The sequence below is a fragment of the Zea mays genome, chromosome 10, assembly GCF_902167145.1.
Source record: "Zea mays cultivar B73 chromosome 10, Zm-B73-REFERENCE-NAM-5.0, whole genome shotgun sequence".
Taxonomy (NCBI): Eukaryota; Viridiplantae; Streptophyta; class Magnoliopsida; order Poales; family Poaceae; genus Zea; species Zea mays.
The window spans coordinates 99,792,257-99,813,757 of record NC_050105.1 but is presented as its reverse complement, the minus strand read 5'-3'; the positions used below and the strand labels follow the sequence as shown (position 1 = coordinate 99,813,757).

At 44.9% G+C, this 21,501-nt stretch overlaps 1 protein-coding gene across 1 annotated transcript; it reads left to right on the top strand.

The window, feature by feature from the left end:
- Positions 1 to 111: 111 nt before the first annotated feature.
- Positions 112 to 14,312, top strand: LOC109942872 (disease resistance protein Pik-1). Its single transcript, XM_035963451.1, has 4 exons — positions 112 to 1,067; positions 2,977 to 5,013; positions 5,099 to 5,179; positions 11,611 to 14,312. Exons 2-4 carry the CDS (start codon positions 3,098 to 3,100, stop codon positions 13,931 to 13,933), a joined length of 4,320 nt encoding a protein of 1,439 aa, XP_035819344.1. The 5' UTR covers positions 112 to 1,067; positions 2,977 to 3,097; the 3' UTR covers positions 13,934 to 14,312.
- Positions 14,313 to 21,501: the final 7,189 nt, after the last annotated feature.

The following is a 21,501-nucleotide window of genomic DNA, read 5'->3' as shown; positions in this document are numbered from 1 at the left end:
CTAGTACCTGTGGGTCCAGCCAGTAGGCAATATATAGAAAAGACCTACTACTACTGCTACTATCACCAACACCACAACACCCACCCAGCTACATCAGAGCTAGCTAGTGAGAATGAACGGTATGAAGGCCGCCGCCGGAGCTGTGGTGACCGAAGCCACGGGTGCCTTTGGGCCCGTCCTGGCGAAGCTCACGGCCTTGCTGACCCCTGATCAGGATGGGGACGACGTGGAGGATTCCATCATGTCCCAGCTGGAGCGCGTGCAGTCGCTCCTCCTCAGGATATGGGAGAGGCAGGATCTTGAGGCAGCATGCGAAGATTGGATGGCGGAGGCACGGAAGGTGTCCTACGACATCCAGGACGACATCGACGGCTTCGAGCTCGGCTTGGAGCATCATGGTGGTGGTTCATCATCAGCTACCAAGAGCCTCCTCGAGAGGATCAAGGCAAAGGTCAAGGGCCTGATGCTGGATAGCCAGAGCGGCTATAAGGAGTGCTGCAGGGCCATTGGCGAGCTGTCTTCGGCGACAGCCCTGCTAGTTGACCATCGATCTCGCTTCTTTCACAAGGATGCGTCCGAGCTTGTGGGGACGATGGAGGAGAAGAAGGCTGAGGTTACCAAGTTGCTCCAAGAGCACGAGGTGGTGTGCATCCATGGTTCTGCAGGGATGGGCAAGACAACTCTTGCTGACTTGGCGTACCAGGCGATGTCGATAGGAGACGACGGACTCAAATGCCGTGCGTTCGTGTCGGTCTCCCCTAGCGCAACCATGGTGCAGATGCTGAAAACCATTCTAAGTCAACTAAGCCGCCGCCACCATTTGCTGTATGGTGGTAGCAATGAAACGTCGTCAGACGAAACGGCTGACGACAAAAGGTAATACTCTATGCCGCCTGAACATCCATCCATATAGCCAAGGAACAGTAATGGATCTTTGTTTCTTTCTTTCTATATATTCCACCTAACACTCTCAGAATTGTATCTGAGGTCGCACGACATGCGGACACGGATATAGCCAAGGAACAGTATCTCATCGAGAGCATATCAAACTTACTCGTGAACAAAAGGTACGCGCCAACATATGTTCTTGCTTCGCAATCAATTATTCATGCATGGTACACTTGTGAGTTACGTGTCTGTTCTTTTTATTTGTTGTTTTTTTAGTTTAAAAATAAACTAGCAGACCACAAATATTCGTGGGAACTTCTCACTCTTCTTTAGTGGAACTAATTTGTTGTAATACCAAAGGTGCAAAAGTTTTGAACTTGAATTAAGCTTGGATCACCTCTAGTCCTATAGCCAATCCCTGATCCCAGCATAAACAAGGGAGTATCAATCTTCGAGGCATACAATATTTGTATGGGGAGGAGAGAAATGAGAGAGAAAGAGAGAGAGAGAGAGTACTGTTAAGATATTATGCAAACAAATTTGGCACATGGGGCCCTGAGCTGTTTTGGCACGGTAACCCGAGATTTGATTCCTCTGAATTGCATTGACCACCTGTGGATATAGTGTTCGATCGTAAGCCAGTTTTCAAAATACCGTGACATTGCACGCCTCCTCACAGGACCTAACTGCATGTATATACACCGTTGTACGTTTTTTTTCAATGAAATTAAACTAGAGAAATTTTGTATTAAAATGTGACCTAGTAGTACCGTATATGCATAATACCTACAACTAATTTTGGTTCATATCTCAAAGTTTTTGAAATTAAACACTTGTGCAAAATTGTTACCATTATAATTCATTAAAATAAAACCATACAATCTTGCGCCATGTCTACCGATCAGGGTGTTCCAAAGAGCCAGCACAAACGTTGTCCAAAAATGTTTAATAACAAAATTTCCAATATAATAGCACTCCCTTCTTTCCGAGAAAATTGTATTCTATTGTTCAAATCCTGTCTCAGAAATAATGCAATAATGTAGCTTACTACCTACTATCTCCATTCTTTTTTATATGTCGTCCGGCAATGTAATTTTGTGTTGATTGGCGTCATATAAAAAATCCCAAGGAAGTATCTTTTTTAAGGTGTATGCACATTTAGGTTGAATCTTGCCAAGAATCAACTTTTTTATATGTCGTCTGGCAATGTAATAACAAGCGAACAAGGCCCAAGAACAGATCGATCAGCTCTCACTCAAAAACCACGAGAGGGGAGAGAGAGAGGAAAATCTAATGAATCTTACCAAGAATGAAAAAAAATACTCATAAGAAGCAGTGCGTGAGGAAGAGGAGGGGCTTTGGTGCTCTGCGTGAGGAAGATGAGGTTGCCGCGCGTGAGCTGAAGAGGCTGTCGTCCGCAAGGAAGAGGAGGGAACTTCGATGCTTGGTGCGAAGAGGAGGAAGCCACCGTTCATGAGCTGAGGAAGCCGCCGGGCGCGAGGAAGAGTAGGGGCTGTGGTGCTCTACGCAAGGAAGAGGAGGGGCCGAGCGACGGTGGGTGCGCGAGTGAAAGGGAGGAGGCGGTGGGAGGCGATGGATTCGACAGGGAGACGGGGAGGCGGTGGCTTAGCGAGAATAGAGACAAGGAAACCCTTTCCGACCCTCGGAGGCCGGGGGCAAAATCTCCGTGCTGCCTCATGGATCGGGTTGAGGTGTGTGGTCACTAAATGAAAACGTTTCTTTGCCGAGTGTATTCTTTTCGACACTCGGCAAAGAGCTTTTTTGTCAAGTGCCTTTTTCCAACACTAGAAAAAATGTTTTTTGTCGAGTGTTTTTTTTTCCGATTGTAACACTTGTCAAAGGTTTTGCCGAGTGTGTGGGACACTAGGCAAAGAAGGCAAGTCCAGTAGTATCTGCTAGAGATAGCTTTAAGGTGAGATATATGTGAAAACTACAAAAGAGCCCCTATTTTTAATATATTTTGATAATATAGCCATATTAGTACATATAAATAGTATGTCTATCTACAATGTATGTATGTATGTATGTATGTATAACTCTGATCCATTCTTCTTATATATATTTCAGGTACCTCGTCGTAGTAGATGATGTGTGGCACTGGGAGCAATGGGAAATCATAAGGAAATCCCTTCCGAAGAATAATCTGGGAAGTAGGATAATAACTTGCACTCGTGTTGAAGCAGTAGCCATGAAATTTATGATGGAGAGTGATGCGTGTCTCTACGAAATGGCTGGCCTTTCTATGGATGCCGCCGCAGCTTTGTCGAGGAGGATATTTGAGGATGGCAGCGTGCGTGCAACATCGGAACTGCATAACTCTTGGTCTGCTTCTATAGCAAAAATGTCCGGTGGCATGCCGTTGGCAGTAATTTGTATGTCGTTGGCAGTCGCGCGCGCGCAGCTGACACCAGAGGAGGCAGTTGAAAGATTGACAAATATTCCTTGCTTGAGGCCATTGGTAGAGAGCTTGAGCCTCGGGTACCATGGCCTTCCGCTGCATCTGAAGACTTGCCTGCTGCATTGCAGCATGTATCCTCCCCAGCACATCTTGGACAGAGATGGCCTTGCCAGGATGTGGATCGCTGAAGGGTTTGTCTATGAGGAGGAGGAAGCTCGAAGCTACGTTGACCAGCTTTTCAAAATGGGGTTGATTCGGCGGTGCTCTTCTGCTCTTGTGCCGTCTCCAAAGTTTCAGATCGACGCCATGATGCTTTATTTCCTTAGGTGTAGATCACAAGAAACATTTTACTATTTGGGTTGCGGTCGTCGTCGGAATGGCGCCGGACGACGGGTGCATCATCGGCTATCTATCATCTCTGCCCAGAAGAACGGGCCGGCGGGGGGTACTTCAACACTGCCACACGTCGACGTCGTCTCGAATAATAATACTCGCTCCCTGTATGTTTTCGACCGCTCATGGAGGGTCCCTTTCAACGAGTTTGAACGGCTGCGGGTGCTGCACCTTCACTGCAGCTCCAGGAACGCTGATCTGGTGGATATATGCGGGCTGGTGTGGCTGAGATGCCTCAGTCTCAGTGGGTCACCGATCACCATGCTCCCAAAGCAAATTGGGAGGCTGCAGCTTCTAAGGACTCTGGATGTAAGCAGCACAGGAATCCTGTGTGTACCAGGTGAGATTGGGGCGCTGCAGCAATTGGAGATTCTTGACGTGAGCGACACGATGGTCCAGAAGCTTCCGGCGGAAATAGGGCAGCTGAGGCGCTTGAAGGCTCTGTACGCAAGGAACTCCAGCCTCAGAGAGCTGCACACTAGCCAGATCAGAGAGCTGCAGCTACTGGAGACGCTTGATGTAAGCAACACGGTGCTTGCTGAGGGTGGTGGTCTCATGATGTTAATTGGAGATGATGAGAACTTGAAGGTCGTGGACGCCGCAGGTGGTGGTGGAATGCTGATGATGGCCGAGGGGGGAGGGTCAACTGCGACCGTAGCCACTGGTGCCCTGGGCCCCGTCCTAGCAAAGCTGCGCAAGAACGCGGCGGACGACGACGGCGGGCGATATCTTGGCGACATAGAGTTCATCATATCAGAGCTCGAGTCCCTGCACTCCTTCCTCACAAGGATGTGGGAGAGTAGTGAGGGCGGCGGCATTGACGAGAATGCGGCATGCCAGAGCTGGATGGCGGAGGCACGAGAGCTGTCCTACCACATTGAGGACGACATCGATCGCTTTATGCTCGATTTGGAGCATGGCGGCGACAGGACGACGACGACGGCACCTTTTAGGAGAATCAAGCTACGTATCAAGGGGCTGGTGGACCGGTACCAAGAGGAATGGAGGATGGCTGCTGATTGCCGTATCAAGGCGCCCCAACTTGGTCCTCCGTCCCGGTACTACTCTCGCAAGGATGCCTCCGAGTTGTTGGAGATCGACGACAAGGAAACTGAGGTCAAGGAATTGCTTCAAGAGCATGAGCTGTTATGCATCTTCGGATTTGCAGGAATGGGTAAGACGACTCTAGCCAACCAAGTGTACCAAGCAATAGGAAAGCAATTCGAATGCCAGGCCTTCATGTCCATCTCCCCACGCATGGACGCGTCGCAGATCCTGACAACTTTTTATGCCCAAGTAACGGCTCAACAAAGGTACTACGTACGTACAACATATGCATCTCTATTCTATCTATACGTTGTTGATTAATCCTAATACCAATTAATTGTCGCTCCACAGAGAAATAATAGCCGCGAGTGATTCATTGTCGGACCAACAATTTATGATCGACAGCATCTCAAAATTCCTCTTCAACAAAAGGTATGTTTAATTGGCGCCCCTGCAACTCCTCATTGCTAAGTCCTGCCCAAAAAAGTTATCAAAGCACATAAAAGCTAGATCACCTCCGACGGATAGTGTATCGGTTAATTTCTTTTCAAAACAAGCTTTGTTTTCTTGCTTTCCATACCTAGTAGTGTCCAACATATATACATACAACTGATACTCCAAGTATATATATGCACTCTTTTCCCTTGTGGCATTATTTTGGATAACCACTCTTCTCAAGGAATGGTGAGGCAAATTTTGCTGCTAAAAACTGAAATTGAACACTTCACTTCAATTGAGATAAATAAAGCGCTCCAACCAAAACCGTATTAGCAAACCAATGATCTCATGATTTTAAAATGTTACTAATACTCACACAAGACCACCAAAATGAACAGATCGCAACTCTGACACCGAAAAGTCCGGTCGCTCCAATACCGTGTTGCAAACTATTGCTGATTTCAGTAGCTCGAAATTTAGTTTTCAAATGCGAAACTGAACCAAACCGACTCAGATTGAGTTGAAATTTTATACACAACTTGAAAAATATGTTTCCAAGGTCTCCACAAATTTTGAGCTCAATCGGACTTGTAAATCAATCACAGATCAGAAAACACAGATTATACTGGGTTTTGTTGGGGTTTTCAAAACAAGTTCAGATCGAATCACAACTAAAATCTGCTTGAACCAGATGTTCGTAGAGGTCTAAAGAGGGATATTCACTCCAAGGCAATCCACAACACAAGAACTCAAAGATCCTCACAAAATCCACCAAAAGAAGAAAGGGAAGAACTCAAGAACCAAAGGACTAAAATTTAAATTTCAGCAAGACACAAACTGTGATTGAAGCCAACCAAAAGCTGTGGGCAGAACCAGCCACTCTTTCTCGGATTACACGGTGAAGCTTACAAATCACAAACGCAAAGGTTTCAAGTGTTGTGGATCCCTGGCGACAAAACTAGAGTCTAGGTAATGGAAAACCATAAGTGCTAAAACCCTAAGCCAAAGAGATGGTTGTAACAACCTACCATTCTATTTATAGAGGGTTATTACTACTTCCTAAACTACCCATATGTACATAGAGCCTTTTCACTCGGCCAGGGGAAAAATGGACCAACTCCTGGATATTGATTTGAGTACAATTTTTGTTATGGATCCTAGTTCATAACGGGATAAACAACGAGAAGATAGCCGGTCGGAGTTGGCTTGGGGAGACTAGAGTATTAGAGAGAACTAGGATTAATTCTTCTTCATCGATTGATTCCCCCTTAAGGAGCTACAACCCATCATTATATAGATATGAAGCCTTATCTAATATAATCCCAAGTGACTAACTCAATCTTATCTAATTTAATCCCAAGTAACTAACTCGATCTTATCTAATCTCTATCCACTAATCCTAACCCTGAGCCTATCCCTATTGCCTCCATGCTCTGGGCTGCCGCCCCATGACATTCCCCCACCCTTGAAAGACAGCTCGTCCTCGAGATGTAATGGGGTGCTGGTAACAACCTTGGTGTCTAACTTGGTCTGCACATGAAAGTGCAACCCTAACTAGAAGCCTTTTACATCTCGGCTTTAATTTATTTGCAAATAAAATAAAGAACCTAATATATGCCAAGGTTGGTCCCTTGGATCCCATGGGAACAACCTCATCTAGGCTACAAAGGCCAAGACATGGCAGATGTAACACCCCGTCCACTCCCGGACTCGTGGTATTTACTCCTGGCATCCATCAAGGACCATATATCATCCCCACAAACCAACATGAGTTTTTTTGTGCACACTTTGTACTCACTCATGCGCACCCGAGAAGACTTCCCGGTCGATTACCCATCCAAGATTGCTCTAGGTCAAGCACGCCTAACCCCCGAGCTACTTTCGAGACAGGCTTCCGAAAAAGATGCACCTTGTTGATATGAGTACTCTATTAATTCTATTAAGCCTTGGGCCAGGATATCACACAATCTAGTGAGGCCAGGATATCACAGCAGCTCACTAGTCCTACGGTCGGAGCTGACGCGAGTTCCAGTGGAGACAGCACCACCCAACTTGGCATGTTCTCGTTGTACACATAGCTATGGACCAGGACGTTGAACTAGAGTGGAGGATCAGCCAACCCTGCTGAAGGCCTTGCCTTCCCATGTGTCGTTGTTGTTCAACGCGCGATATAGCTGCAAGTCGCTATGCCAGGGAACGAGGGACCACAGCCAGCAGCTGCGTCGTTGCTTGTCATGCTTGACGTCGTGCCAGTAAGCCACATGCCAAAGCCTGAAGACGGCAAGTCGCTGCCTACAGTCATGCCGCTACTTGTCGTGCTTGACACCGCGCCAGAAAGTCGCGTAACGCAGCAAGAACACGACAAGTCGTTGCATGCAGCCGCGTCGCTACCACAACTTACTGCACTGGACGCTATGTCAGGAAGCCACGTGCAGTCGCCAGCAGTCACGTTGCCATCGCTGATCGGCGGTCAGACTCCACCTTTGTCGCGAGTAGATCATGGAGCTGGAGGATATCAGATCAGGCCTACTACAGATTTGCCCTGGCACGAGCGAGATCCTCGCGCCAGTTGTGTACATCATCCACAACAACAATCATGGGAAAGGATCTATGACTCACGATACTAGATGTTATGGATCCTAGTTCATAATGGGATAAACAACGTCGAGAATATATTCAGGCGGAGTTGACTTGGGGGAGACTAGAGTATTAGAAAGATCTAGGACTAATTCTTCTTCATTGTTTCATTCCTCCTTAAGGAGGTACAACCATCCTTATATAGATAGGGAGACTTGGACCCCCAAGTAACTAACTCAATCTTATCTAATCTAATCCCAAGTAACTAACTCAATCTTTTCTAACCTAATCCCAAGTAATGAACTCAATCCTATCTAATCTTTATCCACTAATCCTAACACTGAGCATATCCCTATGGCTTCCATGCTGAGAGCACCTAGAGGGGGGTGAATAGGTGATCCTGTAAAACACTTGAAACTTAATTCACAAAACTTGATTAGGAGTTAGCACAATTAAGCCAAGTGGCTAGAGAGGAGAACTTGCACAACACGATAACCACAAAGAGATCAACACAGAGATGGCGCAGTGGTTTATCCCGTGGTTCGGCCAAGTCCAACACTTGTCTACTCCACGTTGTGGCGTCCCAACGGACGAGGGTCGCAATCAACCCCTTTCAAGCGGTCCAAAGACCCACTTGAATACCACGGTGTTTTGCTTTCACTTTACTATGTCCCGTTTGCGAGGAATCTCCACAACTTGGAGCCTCTCGCCCTTACACTTTGATGTTCACAAAGAAGCACGGAGTAAGGAAGGGATGAGCAACACACACAAGACACGAAATCAGAGTACTAACACGCACACAAGTCACAACAAGAGCTCACAACACAACCCGACCAGTTCACAACTCAAATGAAGCTCTAGTTGCTATCACAAAGAATCAAATGCGCGGAATCGAAGTCTTGGTGCTTAGGAATGCTTAGTTTCCTCCTCCATGCGCCTAGGGGTCCCTTTTATAGCCCTAAGGCAGCTAGGAGCCGTTGAGAGCATTCCAGGAAGGCAATTCTTGCCTTCTGTCGCCTGGCGCATCGGACAGTCCGGTGCACCACCGGACACTGTCCGGTGTGGATCTCTTTCCTTATTTGGCGATGCCGACGTTGCAGTCTTAGAGCCATTGGTGCACCGGACACTGTCCGGTGCACACCGGACAGTCTGGTGCCCCTTCCGACCGTTGGCACTTGCCACGCGTCGCGCGCGGATTCCGCGGCTGACCGTTGGCCCGGCTGACTGTTGGCTCACCGGACAGTCCGGTGCACCACCGGACAGTCCGGTGATTTATAGCCGTACGCCGCCGACGAAGTCCCGAGAGCAGCTAGTTGACGAATGCCAGCCTGGCGCACCGGACACTGTCCGGTGCACCCAGACTGAGCAGACTCTTGGCTGCTTCGAGCCACTCTTTTTCAATTGCATTTTCTCTGATTCTAACACTTAGACAAACATGTTAGTACACAAAAACCAATGTACTAAGTCTAGAATCATACCTTTTTATTGATTTGCACCTTATCCATCATTTGACATAGTTCATCACTTAAGCACTTGTGTTGGACACTAAATCACCAAAATACTTAGAAATGGCCCATGGGCACATTTCCCTTTCACATGCTCTCGGTAGCCGTCCCATGACATTCCCCCACCCTTCAAAGATAGCTCGTCCTCAAACTGTAATGGGGTGCATGGCAACAACCTTGGTGTCTAACTTCATCTGCACGTGAAAGTGCAACCCTAACTAGAAGCCTTTTACATCTCGGCTTTAATGTATTTGCAAATAAAATAAATAATCTAACATATGCCAAGGTTGGTCCCCTTGCAACCCATGGGAACAACCTCGTCCAGGCTGCAAAGGCTAAGACGTGGCAGCTGTAACACCCGTCCACTCCCGGACCGGGAGTACTTACTCCTGGCAGCCCTATAGGATCATATATCATCCGCAAAGACCAACACGAGTCTTTTTGTGCACACTTTGTCCTCACTCATGCGCACCCGAGAAGACTTCCCGATTGGTCACCCATCCCAATATTGTTGTAGCCCAAGCACGCCTAACCCTGAGGTTCTTTCGAGACAGGCTTCCGAAAAAGATGCACCTTGTTGATATGAGTACTCCATTAATTCGATTAAACCTTGGGCTAGAATATCACACAATCCATTGGAGCCAAGATATCTCAACAGCTCACAAGTCCTACGACCGGAGTTGCTGCGAGTTCCAGTGGAGACAGCACCACTCAACCAGGCGTGTTCTTGCTGTCCACATGGCTATGGGTCGGGACAATTAACTAGAGTGGAGGATCGGCCAACCCTGCTGAAGGCCTTGCCTCCCCATGTGTCGCGTATTGTTCAACACACAATATCGATGCAAGTCACTTTGCGAGGGAACGACACATCGCAGCCTACAGTAGCGCCGCCACTTGTCATGCTTGACGCCGCGCCAGGAAGCCACATGCCGAAGCCTGAAGATGGCAAGCCACTGCATGCAGCCGCATCGCTGCTTGCCGTGCTGGACGCCGCACTAGAAAGCCGCGTGGCATAGCCTGAAGACGGCAAGCCGGTGCCTGAAGTCGTGCCACTGCCGCACTGGATGCCGCGTCAGGAAGCCACGTGCAGTCGTCAGCAGTCGCATTGCCGCCACTGATCGGCGGTCAGACTCCACCTTTGCCGCGAGTAGATCACGGAGCTGGAGGATATCCGATCGGGTCTGTTCTAGATCTGCCCTGGCACGAGCGAGCTCCTCGCGTCATGTGCGTACATCGTTTGCAGTAGAAGTCATGGAAAAGGATCTATGACTCATGATACCAGATGTTATGGATCCTACTTTATAACGGGATAACAGAGCCAAGAAGATAGCCATGCGGAGTCTGCTTGGGGGGAGACTAGAGTATTAGAGAGATCGGGGACTAATTTTTCTTTATTGATTGATTTCTCCTTCAGATGGTGTAACCCATCCTTATATAAATAGGAAGAATTGCCCCCTAAGTAACTAACTCAATCTTATCTAATCTAATCACAAGTAACTAACTTAGACCATGTTTGGTTTCTTTAGTCTAGGGACTAAAGTTTAGTTAGGGGACTAAAGTTTAGTCCCTAACATGTTTGATTCTAGGGGCTAAAAATAGTAAGAATATACTAAATGACTGATAAGAAGACTAAAATGGCCTTTAACATTCTCCTGCTATTAGTACAATTGAACTAAATGAGGGGTAAATGTGGAATTTTTAATATGGTTTAGTCCCTTTTAGCACATATGTGAAAGACTAAAGACTAAATCATTTTAGTCCTAGTGTTTGACAAAAAAAAGGACTAAATGAGACTAAAAACTAAAGACTAATATTTAGTCCCTCTAACCAAACACCCCCTTACTCTTATCTAATACCAAGTAACAAACTTAATATTATCTAATCTTTATCCGCTAATCCTAACCCGAAGCCTATCTCTATCTCTATGGCCTCCATGCTCTGGGCTGCCGCTCCATGTCATCTTTAGTGTCATGCGTGCAAGTAAGGCCGTACTGGCAAAATCCGAATATCTGTTCCAAAATACGAGGCCGAGGCCGATTTACGTAAAAGATATAATTTTGATAATTGCCTAGTTGTATCTTGAAACCTAGTCTAGACAGATTTATAGATTGTCATGAATACAGAAGATGATCATATCAATATTGCGAAATTAATGACCTTGCAAAAAAAAATTGTCAACTTATCATAGGAAGAAAGGGTAACAGGGATATAATTAAATTGCCGGTTTGTCATCTGTGGCATATGCGAGGGACATGCCGGTTTGTCAACTTATATACACATTTTAGCTATATATATATACATATCTGCATACATACATATATAACGACCGCTGTGAACTTCCAGGTGCCTCATCATAGTCAATGACGTCTGGCACTGGGAACAATGGGAAGTGATAAGAAAGTCCCTTCCGAAGAATAATCTGGGCAGTAGAATAATTACGAGCACTTGTGTTCATGCAGTGGCAATGAGATTTGTAGAGGACAATGGTGTCTTTCTCTACAAAATTGCGGGTCTTTCTATGGATGCCTCAGTATCTTTATGTGAAAGGATATTTAAGGAGTCCTGTAAGGATGGCGGCACCGTCGTTTCATCCGGCCTGTGCAGTTCTATAGCGAAAATGGCTGGTGGCATGCCGTTGGCAGTAATTTGTTTGTCGTCGGCAGTTGCAGCGCAGGCGCAGCTAGCAACAGAAGAAGACGTCGGGCGAGTGCATGACCCGCCGGATTGGTTTCGTATGGCAGAAGCTCGGGCACTAGCAGGACTGACAAATATTCCATGCTTGAAGCCATTGGCAGATAGCTTGTGCCTCGCCTACAATCAACTTTCAGTCCATCTCAAGACTTGCTTGCTGCACTGCAGCAGCCTGTGTCCTCCCTATCACATATTTGGGACGGATGATCTCGTCAGGCTGTGGATAGCTGAAAGGTTTGTATACGATGAGGGAGATGCTCGAAGCTATGTGGATCAGCTTGTCAGCACGGGAATGATTTCAGTACAATCTTGCTCCTCGGATCTGTTGATTGGCCCGAAGAAAGTTCAGATGAACACCATGATGCTGCACTTCCTTAGGTGCATTGCATCACATGAAGGTTATTGCATTGCTTCTTCGGATTGTGGATCTGGCATGTCATCTCTGCTCGTTGGACCAATCCGGCGGCTATCTATCCAGAGCTGCAAGAACAAGGTGGAGATTTCAAGGTTACATGCTTCGGATATTCGCTCCCTTTATGTTTTTGACCGCACGTGGACAACCCTGTTCAAGAACTTGACAAACCTTCGAGTGTTGCAGCTTCTGGGCAACAATCTTAGGAATGAAGATCTGACGGCTATATGTGGGCTGCCCCACCTTACTTACCTGAATCTGAGCGGGACACTGGTGAATCTGCTCCCAGAGGAACTAGGGAGACTGAAGCTTCTCAAGACTCTGATTGTAAGAGGCACTGGAATCCTGCGTCTACCAGTGGGAATTGGGGAGCTGATGCAATTGGAGACTCTTGATCTAGGTGACACCATGGTCGTGGAGCTACCGAGCCAAATAGTGAAGCTGCATAACTTGAGGACACTGGACCTAAGAAACTCAAGCTTGTGTGAGCTCCCCAACGAAATCGGCGACCTACTGCTCTTGGAGACTCTTGATGTAGGTGACACCATGGTCGCGGAGCTACCGAGCCAAATAGGGAAGCTGCAGCGTTTGAGGGCTCTGGGCATAAGCGGCACAGGTATCGAGAAGCTTCCAGCGGAGATTGGAGAGCTGGAGCATTTGGAAATTCTTGATGTAAGTTGCACAACGGTCGCCGAGCTACCACTACCGACAGCCGGAGGATCGATGGCGATGCTGCAGCAACTGAACATTTGCAACACAGAGATCCGAGAGCTACCTTGGGAATCAGGGCGGCGCTCGGTCCGTGTGCTGTGTGGTGACAGCGACGCTCCTCATGTGTGCAACCTGGCTGACCTTTCTGAGGGCCTTTTGCAACCATCTGTCGTCGTCGTTCTGTTTGATCGTTTCGGTTCGATCTGGGTACCTGTGCCTTTCCCGAGAATTAAGGTTCCTGGGAAGCATAGGAGTGTCCCTCAGTTTGTCGCGTCGATTTGTTACCTGGAAATCAGTCTGTGGAAGCTGGAGGAGGATTCCCTCAAGTCTCTGCGGGAGATGCCCAACCTTCGAGGTCTAGCACTACGGGTTGATGTTCTCCCCACAAAGCCTGCTATATCCATCCTAGGGTTCCGAAAGCTGGAGAGCCTCTGTATCGATTGCCGTGTGCCAAGGATAACCTTCGAGAAAGAAGCAATGCCAGAGCTCACATATCTCGAGTTCAAGTTCTATGCCTGCCGGCCGACAACTGAACACAACATGGGCATCGCTAACCTCCAGAGACTCCAAAGAGTTGTTTTCCGGAGCGCCTCTTGGTACACAAGCGACCCTTCGGCGGGCATTCATGCAGTTATTAACAGAGTGAGAGAAGAAGCAAGGGAGCACCCCAACACAATCATCCTAAGCGTCAATGGCAACGTCGAATCTTACCATGAGAAGAAAGCTGCGGCAGCAGCAGCACAAGGGATCAAGCCAAGCCTTTCCGGTGATGTTTCTCGGCGCAGCGATTCCCGAGCTCGTACAATCCGCAGAATAAAAACCTATGCGGGAGAATCATCAGCCTATAACTAGCAAGCTGCTGGCTGCAACAACCCATTATTTTACCTGTATTACTACTACCTGCACTGAGGCTTGGAACTTTAGAGCGTTGAACTTTAAGGCCTTGTTCAGTTATTCCCAATACACATGGATTGGATGGGATTGGAAAAAATTCTTAAGAAGTTTGACTTGTTTGGGATTCAAACCCATCCAATCCCACTCAATCCACATGGATTGAGAGCTAACCGAACAAGCCCTAATAGGGATTGTTGGCTGGCTCATGTTACTAGGGTTTCCTATGGATTATTGTGGCCAAGAACACATTCAAAATGCTATTGGATCTTTTGGGATCTAACCTCACTAGGTTACTTGTAAGAGCAAGAGTGACATCTCTAGAAGATCAGTTGTTCAATTTTTCGTGTTTAGTGTTGCACAAGGTTTCCATGGAGTCTCTTGGATAGTTCAATGTGAAATCATACAACATAATATGCTGAGAGCCCAACATGAAGATAAGGAGGAAGTACTACGCTACCCACATATATAATGGAGGAACTCCCCTTTGAATTTTTTGGTCTAGGACAGTCGGCTGCTCCTGCTGGGTTTGATCTGAATGTCCCTACTGCTGATAACGACAATAATGTTGTTGCCGATGACTGGGATGCATGACCTCAGCACTACCGGATCACGTTTTTTGCCGAGTGTCTAAGACATTCGGCAAAACTATTTTACATTCGGAAAAGCTTTTGTCGAGTGTAACACTTGACAAATATTTCATCGGCAAAGGGTTCTTTACCGAGTACTTTTTTCGGACACTCGACAAAGACTTTGCCGAATGTCAAAAAGCACTCGGCAAAGAAAAATACTCGGCAAATTAAGAATCGAAAAAATTAAAAAACAGCAAAACATTTTTTAAATTCTAAGAACAACTCTCCAACCCTACCCTATATTATTACCTTACCCATTGCCCTGTCATTTTCACTATTATTTTAATTTAAATCAAATTTATATGTTTTATAAATGGTAAGATTCGAACTCACAACCTCTCTCTCACGCATACCCTCCTATACCACTACAATACTACACCAATTATGTCTATATTACGTTTTCATTCCCCATGTACTATAATAAATCGAGAGTAATTTGATTATTTAAGACATTAAATGAGTTCATTTGAAAATGTGACCAACTATAAAGTTGCATAACTTTTTGAGATCTGCAAGTTTTATTTTAATAGTTTCTACGGTCTCAAAATTTGAATTTTAAATTTGAAAACTTCACACAAATTTTTCAATGATAAGAAGATTTCAAATCAAAAAAATTGTCAACTACAAAGTTTCATTACATTTCAAGACCTACAACTTTTATTTTGGTGGTTTTTCCATCCGAGATAGTTTGAAAAATTCAAATTTCAAAATTCAAACATAGTTTTGCATAACAAGATGATTTTAAACCAAAACATTGTCAACTACAAAGTTTCATAACTCTTCAATACCTACAACTTTCATGTTGGTGGTTTTTTCTTTCGAAGTCGTTTTCAAAATTCAAATTTTAAATTTTTTAAATTTAGACGTACTTTTCGTTGACAATATGACTTCAAATGAAAAAGTTATCAACTATAAACTTCTATAACTTCTTAAGATCTACAAAGTTTATTTTGGTTGTTTGGTCATTTGTTTATCTCACATGATGGTTTTAACAATATGCACAAATTCTATACGTCTCTCTCGTAGTTTCATAAACTGAGAGAGATATAGGTTTTATGAACAAATTTATTTTTATTTTGTCATATGAAGAAATGTTCACTATATAAATTATACATCATGATGAGTTATATAAATTTGTAGTTAAAAACTTTTTCATTTGAATTAATTTACTACTTTAAAATGTGATTTTTAAATTGTATTTGCCTAGTGTTGGAGAAAAAACACTCGACAAAGAGCTCTTTGCCGAGTGTTGTATTTGTGACACTCGGCAAAGAGCATTTTGTCGAGTGTCAAAAAAAGACACCCGACAAAGAAACTCTTTGCCGAGTGTCAAAAATAAAACACTCGGCAAAAAGCTTCTCCGTCGAGTGTTTTCTTTTACCGAGGGTTTTTTCGTGGCACTCGGGAAAGAGCTTATTTGCCGAGTGCCCGAAAAAAAACACTCGGCAAATAATATGGCACTCGTCAAAGAGCCAAATTCTGGTAGTGCAGGAGGAGGAGTCTTTTCCTGGAGAGGATGGAGATGAAGCACCTAATATAGGCCAGCAGCTGGCCTTGTAGCGACTTCAGATCCTTCAACCCCTCAGGTGGCAGTATCTTCCAGGATGGCTTTGATTTTCTTTAGCTTGATCTTGATCCCTCAATGTCAAATGATGAAGCTAAGGAAAATTCTTAACTGGATAGTGAAGGCACACTTGCACGGATCCATCTTCAGTTGATGTTGTCGTCGCCTTTTTAACACTTGCACACTTGCACGAGTCATCCTAATGGTCTTTATGATCCCTAGTCTTGCCGATCCAACTAGGTGGTGAATCAAGCCATCGAGGATGCATGTCATGGCATACTGATTGGTGTCGCCTGCGTTCTTCAATCTGAAGGGCATCATGATATAGTAGAAATTGCCCTTGGTTTTCCTAAACACGGTGTTGAAGGCATCTTATCGGTCCATCTTGATCTGGTTGTAGCCACACGACCCATCCATGAAGGATAGGGTGCCATAATAAATGGTCACGTCCACCACCAGCTCAGTGATGGGCAAGGGGAAGTCATCATTGCAGCAAGCTTTGTTTAGGTCGCGGAAGCGTTGGGAGACCCAAATCTTGCCATTCTTTTTGTCGGCGGTGATGATATATGTGAGCTGTTGAAGACCCAAATTAATATTTAATAATAGTCAATGCTAAAGGCACACTTTAATGCTACGGTGTACTAGTACTTTGGTAACATACCGAAAGTTCAAGTGTCAATTCAATTAACTTAAATAGGTGGACCATTGGTGCATCAATTGAGAAGCTGGGAAAATGATGAAGGATTGCTACGCGCGCGCCGCCGGCCGGGCCAGACGCCTAGAGTGATGACCGTCCATTACTGTCGTACGTCACTGACCGCTTAGCTATTAACTGACGTCACTGATGGCATCATTTTCTGGCTGGCTGTAAGCCTGTAACGGTAGCTCTGATGGTGACTGTTACTGTCCGTTGACCTCCCTCTACGAGTGTATATATACGGAGTAGGTGGGACTTCTTCTGGTTACGACGACAGTACGCACACACAGTCTCAGACGCGTTGCACACAGCCATTCCCGTCCCACCTTCTGCGAGCACAGAGAGTGTGGGAGAGCAGGTAAATATGTATAGGGAATCTGTAAAATGTCAGATCTTAATTATTAATCTTAGTTATTAACTAGTTCTAAATTGGAAGTTCCACTTAGATAGAAAAAATACTAGAATTTCATAAAGATAAAGTTAGCTTGATATGCTTAACTAAATGATATTCTTAAATAGGATTATAGAATTTATTGAACTTTCTTTTTATTTCTCTAATTCGCAAATGGATTTTTTAATAGAATCTATTCCAAATTCTATATTGAATTTGATTTCAGAAATTTTCAATTTGATATGGCTCGGAGAATAATCTAATACATAGAAAAGAAGAAAAAGAAGAATATATATGAATAATATAATAAAGAGAAAATGCCAAGAGATTGGCATTTTCATTTGATCATTATATACATTTTTGAGATATTTTGTTTTTTTTATTTGTTAATAATTTAAGGATAAATAGTTCACTAAGGAGAAGATAGAATCATAGCAAATGAAATTTCTAATTCAGTTTAGAAAAAAAGAATGAATATCAAGCGTTATAGTATGATTTGGAATACTCTAAAAAAGGAAGGAGGGAGGCGGGAGAGAGAAAAACTTTTGCGACTGCTCGCTCCGTCCGACCGACCAACGCTGATCAAGTTCCTCGTTGTCGGCGCCGTTCGAGGGACTACACTGCTTATGCACATACATGTCGTCACATACATCACCGTGATTTTCTGGATTAAATTAAAACTGAAAATGCCAATTTCCTTAACAAAACAAAAACTTGATATCAGACATTTTTTGTTAGTGATTTTGCTGCTGCGTTAAACCCAAGTGAACCTTTTGATGGGACATTTTTATAAGAGGTGGCGTAATAAGATGATACTGTGGTTGAGTGCAACGAACTGCTATCACGCCGCATAGGGGAAACCCAAACAGTTCAGTCCTGAAGAGGAGAGAATGTTCGACGTTGTCGATAACCTGTTTCGAGGCGTCGTGATTGGTGCTCTTGCCAACAAGTATGTTGATTCTTATCTAACGTGTGCATCTACAAAAGAGTTATGGGATGCATTAGATGAGAAGTTCGGTGTTTCTGATGCTGGTAGCGAGCTGTACATCTGTCACACCCGGTTTTAAGGAACAAAGTCGGGTGCATCTCATACATGCGCCAAAGAAGACAACATATATAATAACAGAGTGTATAGAGATAAATGTCATGATAATCAGAGTATTTATAACATAGCGGAAGACTTACAAAAATAAAAGATGAATAAAGCAGGAACTAAAATCTATCCTTGGCGCTAGAAAGCTGACTGGGAGACGCCACCTAGATCAAGTCGAATGCCTCAGTGTTAGGTGACTCCTCTTCGACCATCTGTTCTTCTCTTGTGGGGGGTGTGAGACAGCAAGAGTGAGCTCACATACGTTCATAGCTCAACAAGTTATGGGGAATAATGTGCATGAACTCACCAAAGGTGGGAGTTCATGTGAAGTGTAAGACTAATCAACAAAATAGAGGCTGAGGCTGAGCATTGCTTTTATAAGTTGGTCAAAATTTTATTAGCAATTACTAAGTGTAAGTAAATACCAAACCTTAATAAAAATAAAGAAAAGTAATAGTAAAATAATCCCAAATGCGATGCAAATGTCCAATTAAATTTATGTTCCATAAATTAATCATGTGAGGGTCCGAGCTACTCATGCCCGTGAGCACGGCTAGTATACCAGTTTTACACTCTGCAGAGGTTGCACATCTTTACCCACAAGTCATGTTACCCATCTGCCAAGAGACGGCTAATCCTATACACCTCTACCGAGGAGGCGAGGCAGGGTAACACTACGAGGCCTTTACAAAGTTCCACTAGCTTCAAAAATCCCGCTACAGTTTATAGGAAGCTCCAGTGCAGGAATCCCTCGCCTGACCGCCATCGCAGCAAAATCAACCCAAGGACCTCCCTACACTGACCACTCCCCTACTGCCCTTGCCCCTTTCAGGTAAGGAAGACATCCACTAGCTTTCCTAGTTAATCAGCCAAGGGCGTCCCATTAAACCCTTGTGGTAGCACTGTTTTCTCGGGTGGTCGCTCCATGTTCCCATTAACATAATGATCTTATCATGAACAATAATAATAAAAAGATAATAAAAGAGTAATCATGAATAGTGTATCTCCATACCCAAATCCACATAAAGCAATAGCAGATACTACCCAAAAATGTTTTAGTGGTGAACAAGGTATAAAGATAACCAAAACTGGGGTAACATCTTGGATCCCATCAAAATTAACCTATGCAGATCATTATAATTAATAAGAACATGGCTAGGAAAAAGTAAGTGATCAAGGGCACAACTTGCCTTCTACGAGCTCCTGCTCAGCAGTCTCTACCAGCTGAACCTCATGATCTTCTGTACCTTGCTCGTCTACTCGCATCAACACAATACATACATAGTATAGCGAAAATTAACATCACACAAAATATATAAATAAAATACACAAGAATAATCTAGACATTAAAATAAGATCCTAGGAACTAGAATCATTAAATTTGGAGTTATATATTTTAAGATATGAATTTTCTAATGTTTTATGTGCTTAATACAAGATTAAGTAATAGATAAATTTTAATTTGTCTTTTATGTCAAAACAATGGCACTAATGGTTAGACAATAATATTACAAAAATTTAGGAACTAGAATGGACCAATTTAGAGTTCATATGCATTTTCTACAAATTAAACAAGTTCTATACATTAAAAATTTATTTCTATTTTATTTTTATCTGCTTTTCGAGTTTTCTCGACTGGGCCTCAATAACCAGAAAAGACAGGAGTCTCAGGGAAATATTTCTAAGACTCAGAGAATCCCTCAAGGGACGGCGGGTTCTATTTCTGTTTTAGTCAGGGGCTCATATGAAAATGCGTACCAGCTAAGGGGTACGCGCCGATCTGGATCGTCAGATTGAAAACCGACGCATTGGATTAGATTTCCGTTTATAAAATAAGTAACTCGCCCTGACCGTCCGATTTACATTCAAGTGCTCCGATCTAACTGGCCCGAATCGGTACGCCAGAGTTAATCGTGGCCGCAAGCGCCCGATCCAACGGTGCACGTCCTTCACCCTCATCCCTTCCACTGCGACAGCGGCGCGAGACCCACCCGCGGTGGACACCCACCGGCGAAGTACCATCCAGCGCCCGAGTGCCTGACTACCTAATTCCGATGATGCTACCCCATGCTTGGAGCACCCCGAATCACCCGGTTGAGCACACACCGACAATAGAGGCTTAGGGTCCCGTGCCCGCGTGGGTCAGCGCACCGCGGCGGAGGTACTGCTCCGACGAGCGATTGCCGGCGGCAAAACAAATATTGTTGAATAATTCTAGGCGTGAACGGAAGAGAAGGAACAGGGTAGACTCAAGATGGGACTCACGACGATTAGAGCGACGAATTTGACCTTCCACGCTTCCCCGGCGGCAATCCTCTCCGATGGTCGCCCCTCTCGGTTTTCCCACGGTGTTGGTGCTCGGGCGTTGGTGTGCACAAAAGGGGCGCGGGGCACTGCACTTTATGGCTCGCGGTATGAGCCGCATACCAGGGCAGCGACGGTTGAAACGGCCGCCCGAGAACTCCGGCAATGGGGGGAAGAAGGCGAGATCTGCGCGCAGCTCGCAACAACCTGAGGAAGAGACGATGCTAACGATGCGGGTCCCACACGGCGGTGACTGAAAGCACAGGAGCACACGTGGTTCGGTTTCGAGGGGATCACGGGGAGTCTTCTGCCAAGGAGGACCCACCAGTCGGCGACGGTGAGACACCCCTCAGGCCCACATGCTAGTGAACCGCGCGCGGGTGTTACAACGACTGACAAGGGATCCCATCCATGAGCGAGTACCGGGGTGAGCGCGAGCACGTGAGGGTGAAAGGTGGGCCCAGATGGCAGCACTGGTGGTAGAGTGGGCTATCTGGGCGCGCGGTATAAAGGTAAGGTGGGCCGAATTTGGGAGAGTGAGCCCAGTTGGGGTTCTTTTCTTTTTCTTTTGAATTTTTATTTTTTCTGTTTCCTTTTATGCTTAATCCTTTTGAATCTACATTTTTGAATTCAACTTAAGTGCAAATTTTTGAAGTCATATTAAATATGCACTTTGTTCATACCCTCATGTGATAAAATTATTTTAGTTATAATATTATTTGATATGGAGCAATATTTCTTTCTCTCTTCCATTCTCATGAATTTTGCTTCCAATTTAGAGGTTAAATTCCATTTGTCCATTAATATTAATATGTTGTTAATGACACATTTGTTTTTATTATCCACAT

What these genes read in the sequence shown, in the direction of transcription:
- LOC109942872 (XM_035963451.1), top strand. Translation starts at nt 3,098, where the DNA reads ATGAAATTTATGATGGAGAGTGATGCGTGTCTCTACGAAATGGCTGGC. An exon ending in CAAGTAACGGCTCAACAAAG is followed by an intron (nt 5,014 to 5,098) that starts GTACTACGTACG and finishes GTCGCTCCACAG; the next exon opens with AGAAATAATAGCCGCGAGTG. An exon ending in AAATTCCTCTTCAACAAAAG is followed by an intron (nt 5,180 to 11,610) that starts GTATGTTTAATT and finishes GTGAACTTCCAG; the next exon opens with GTGCCTCATCATAGTCAATG.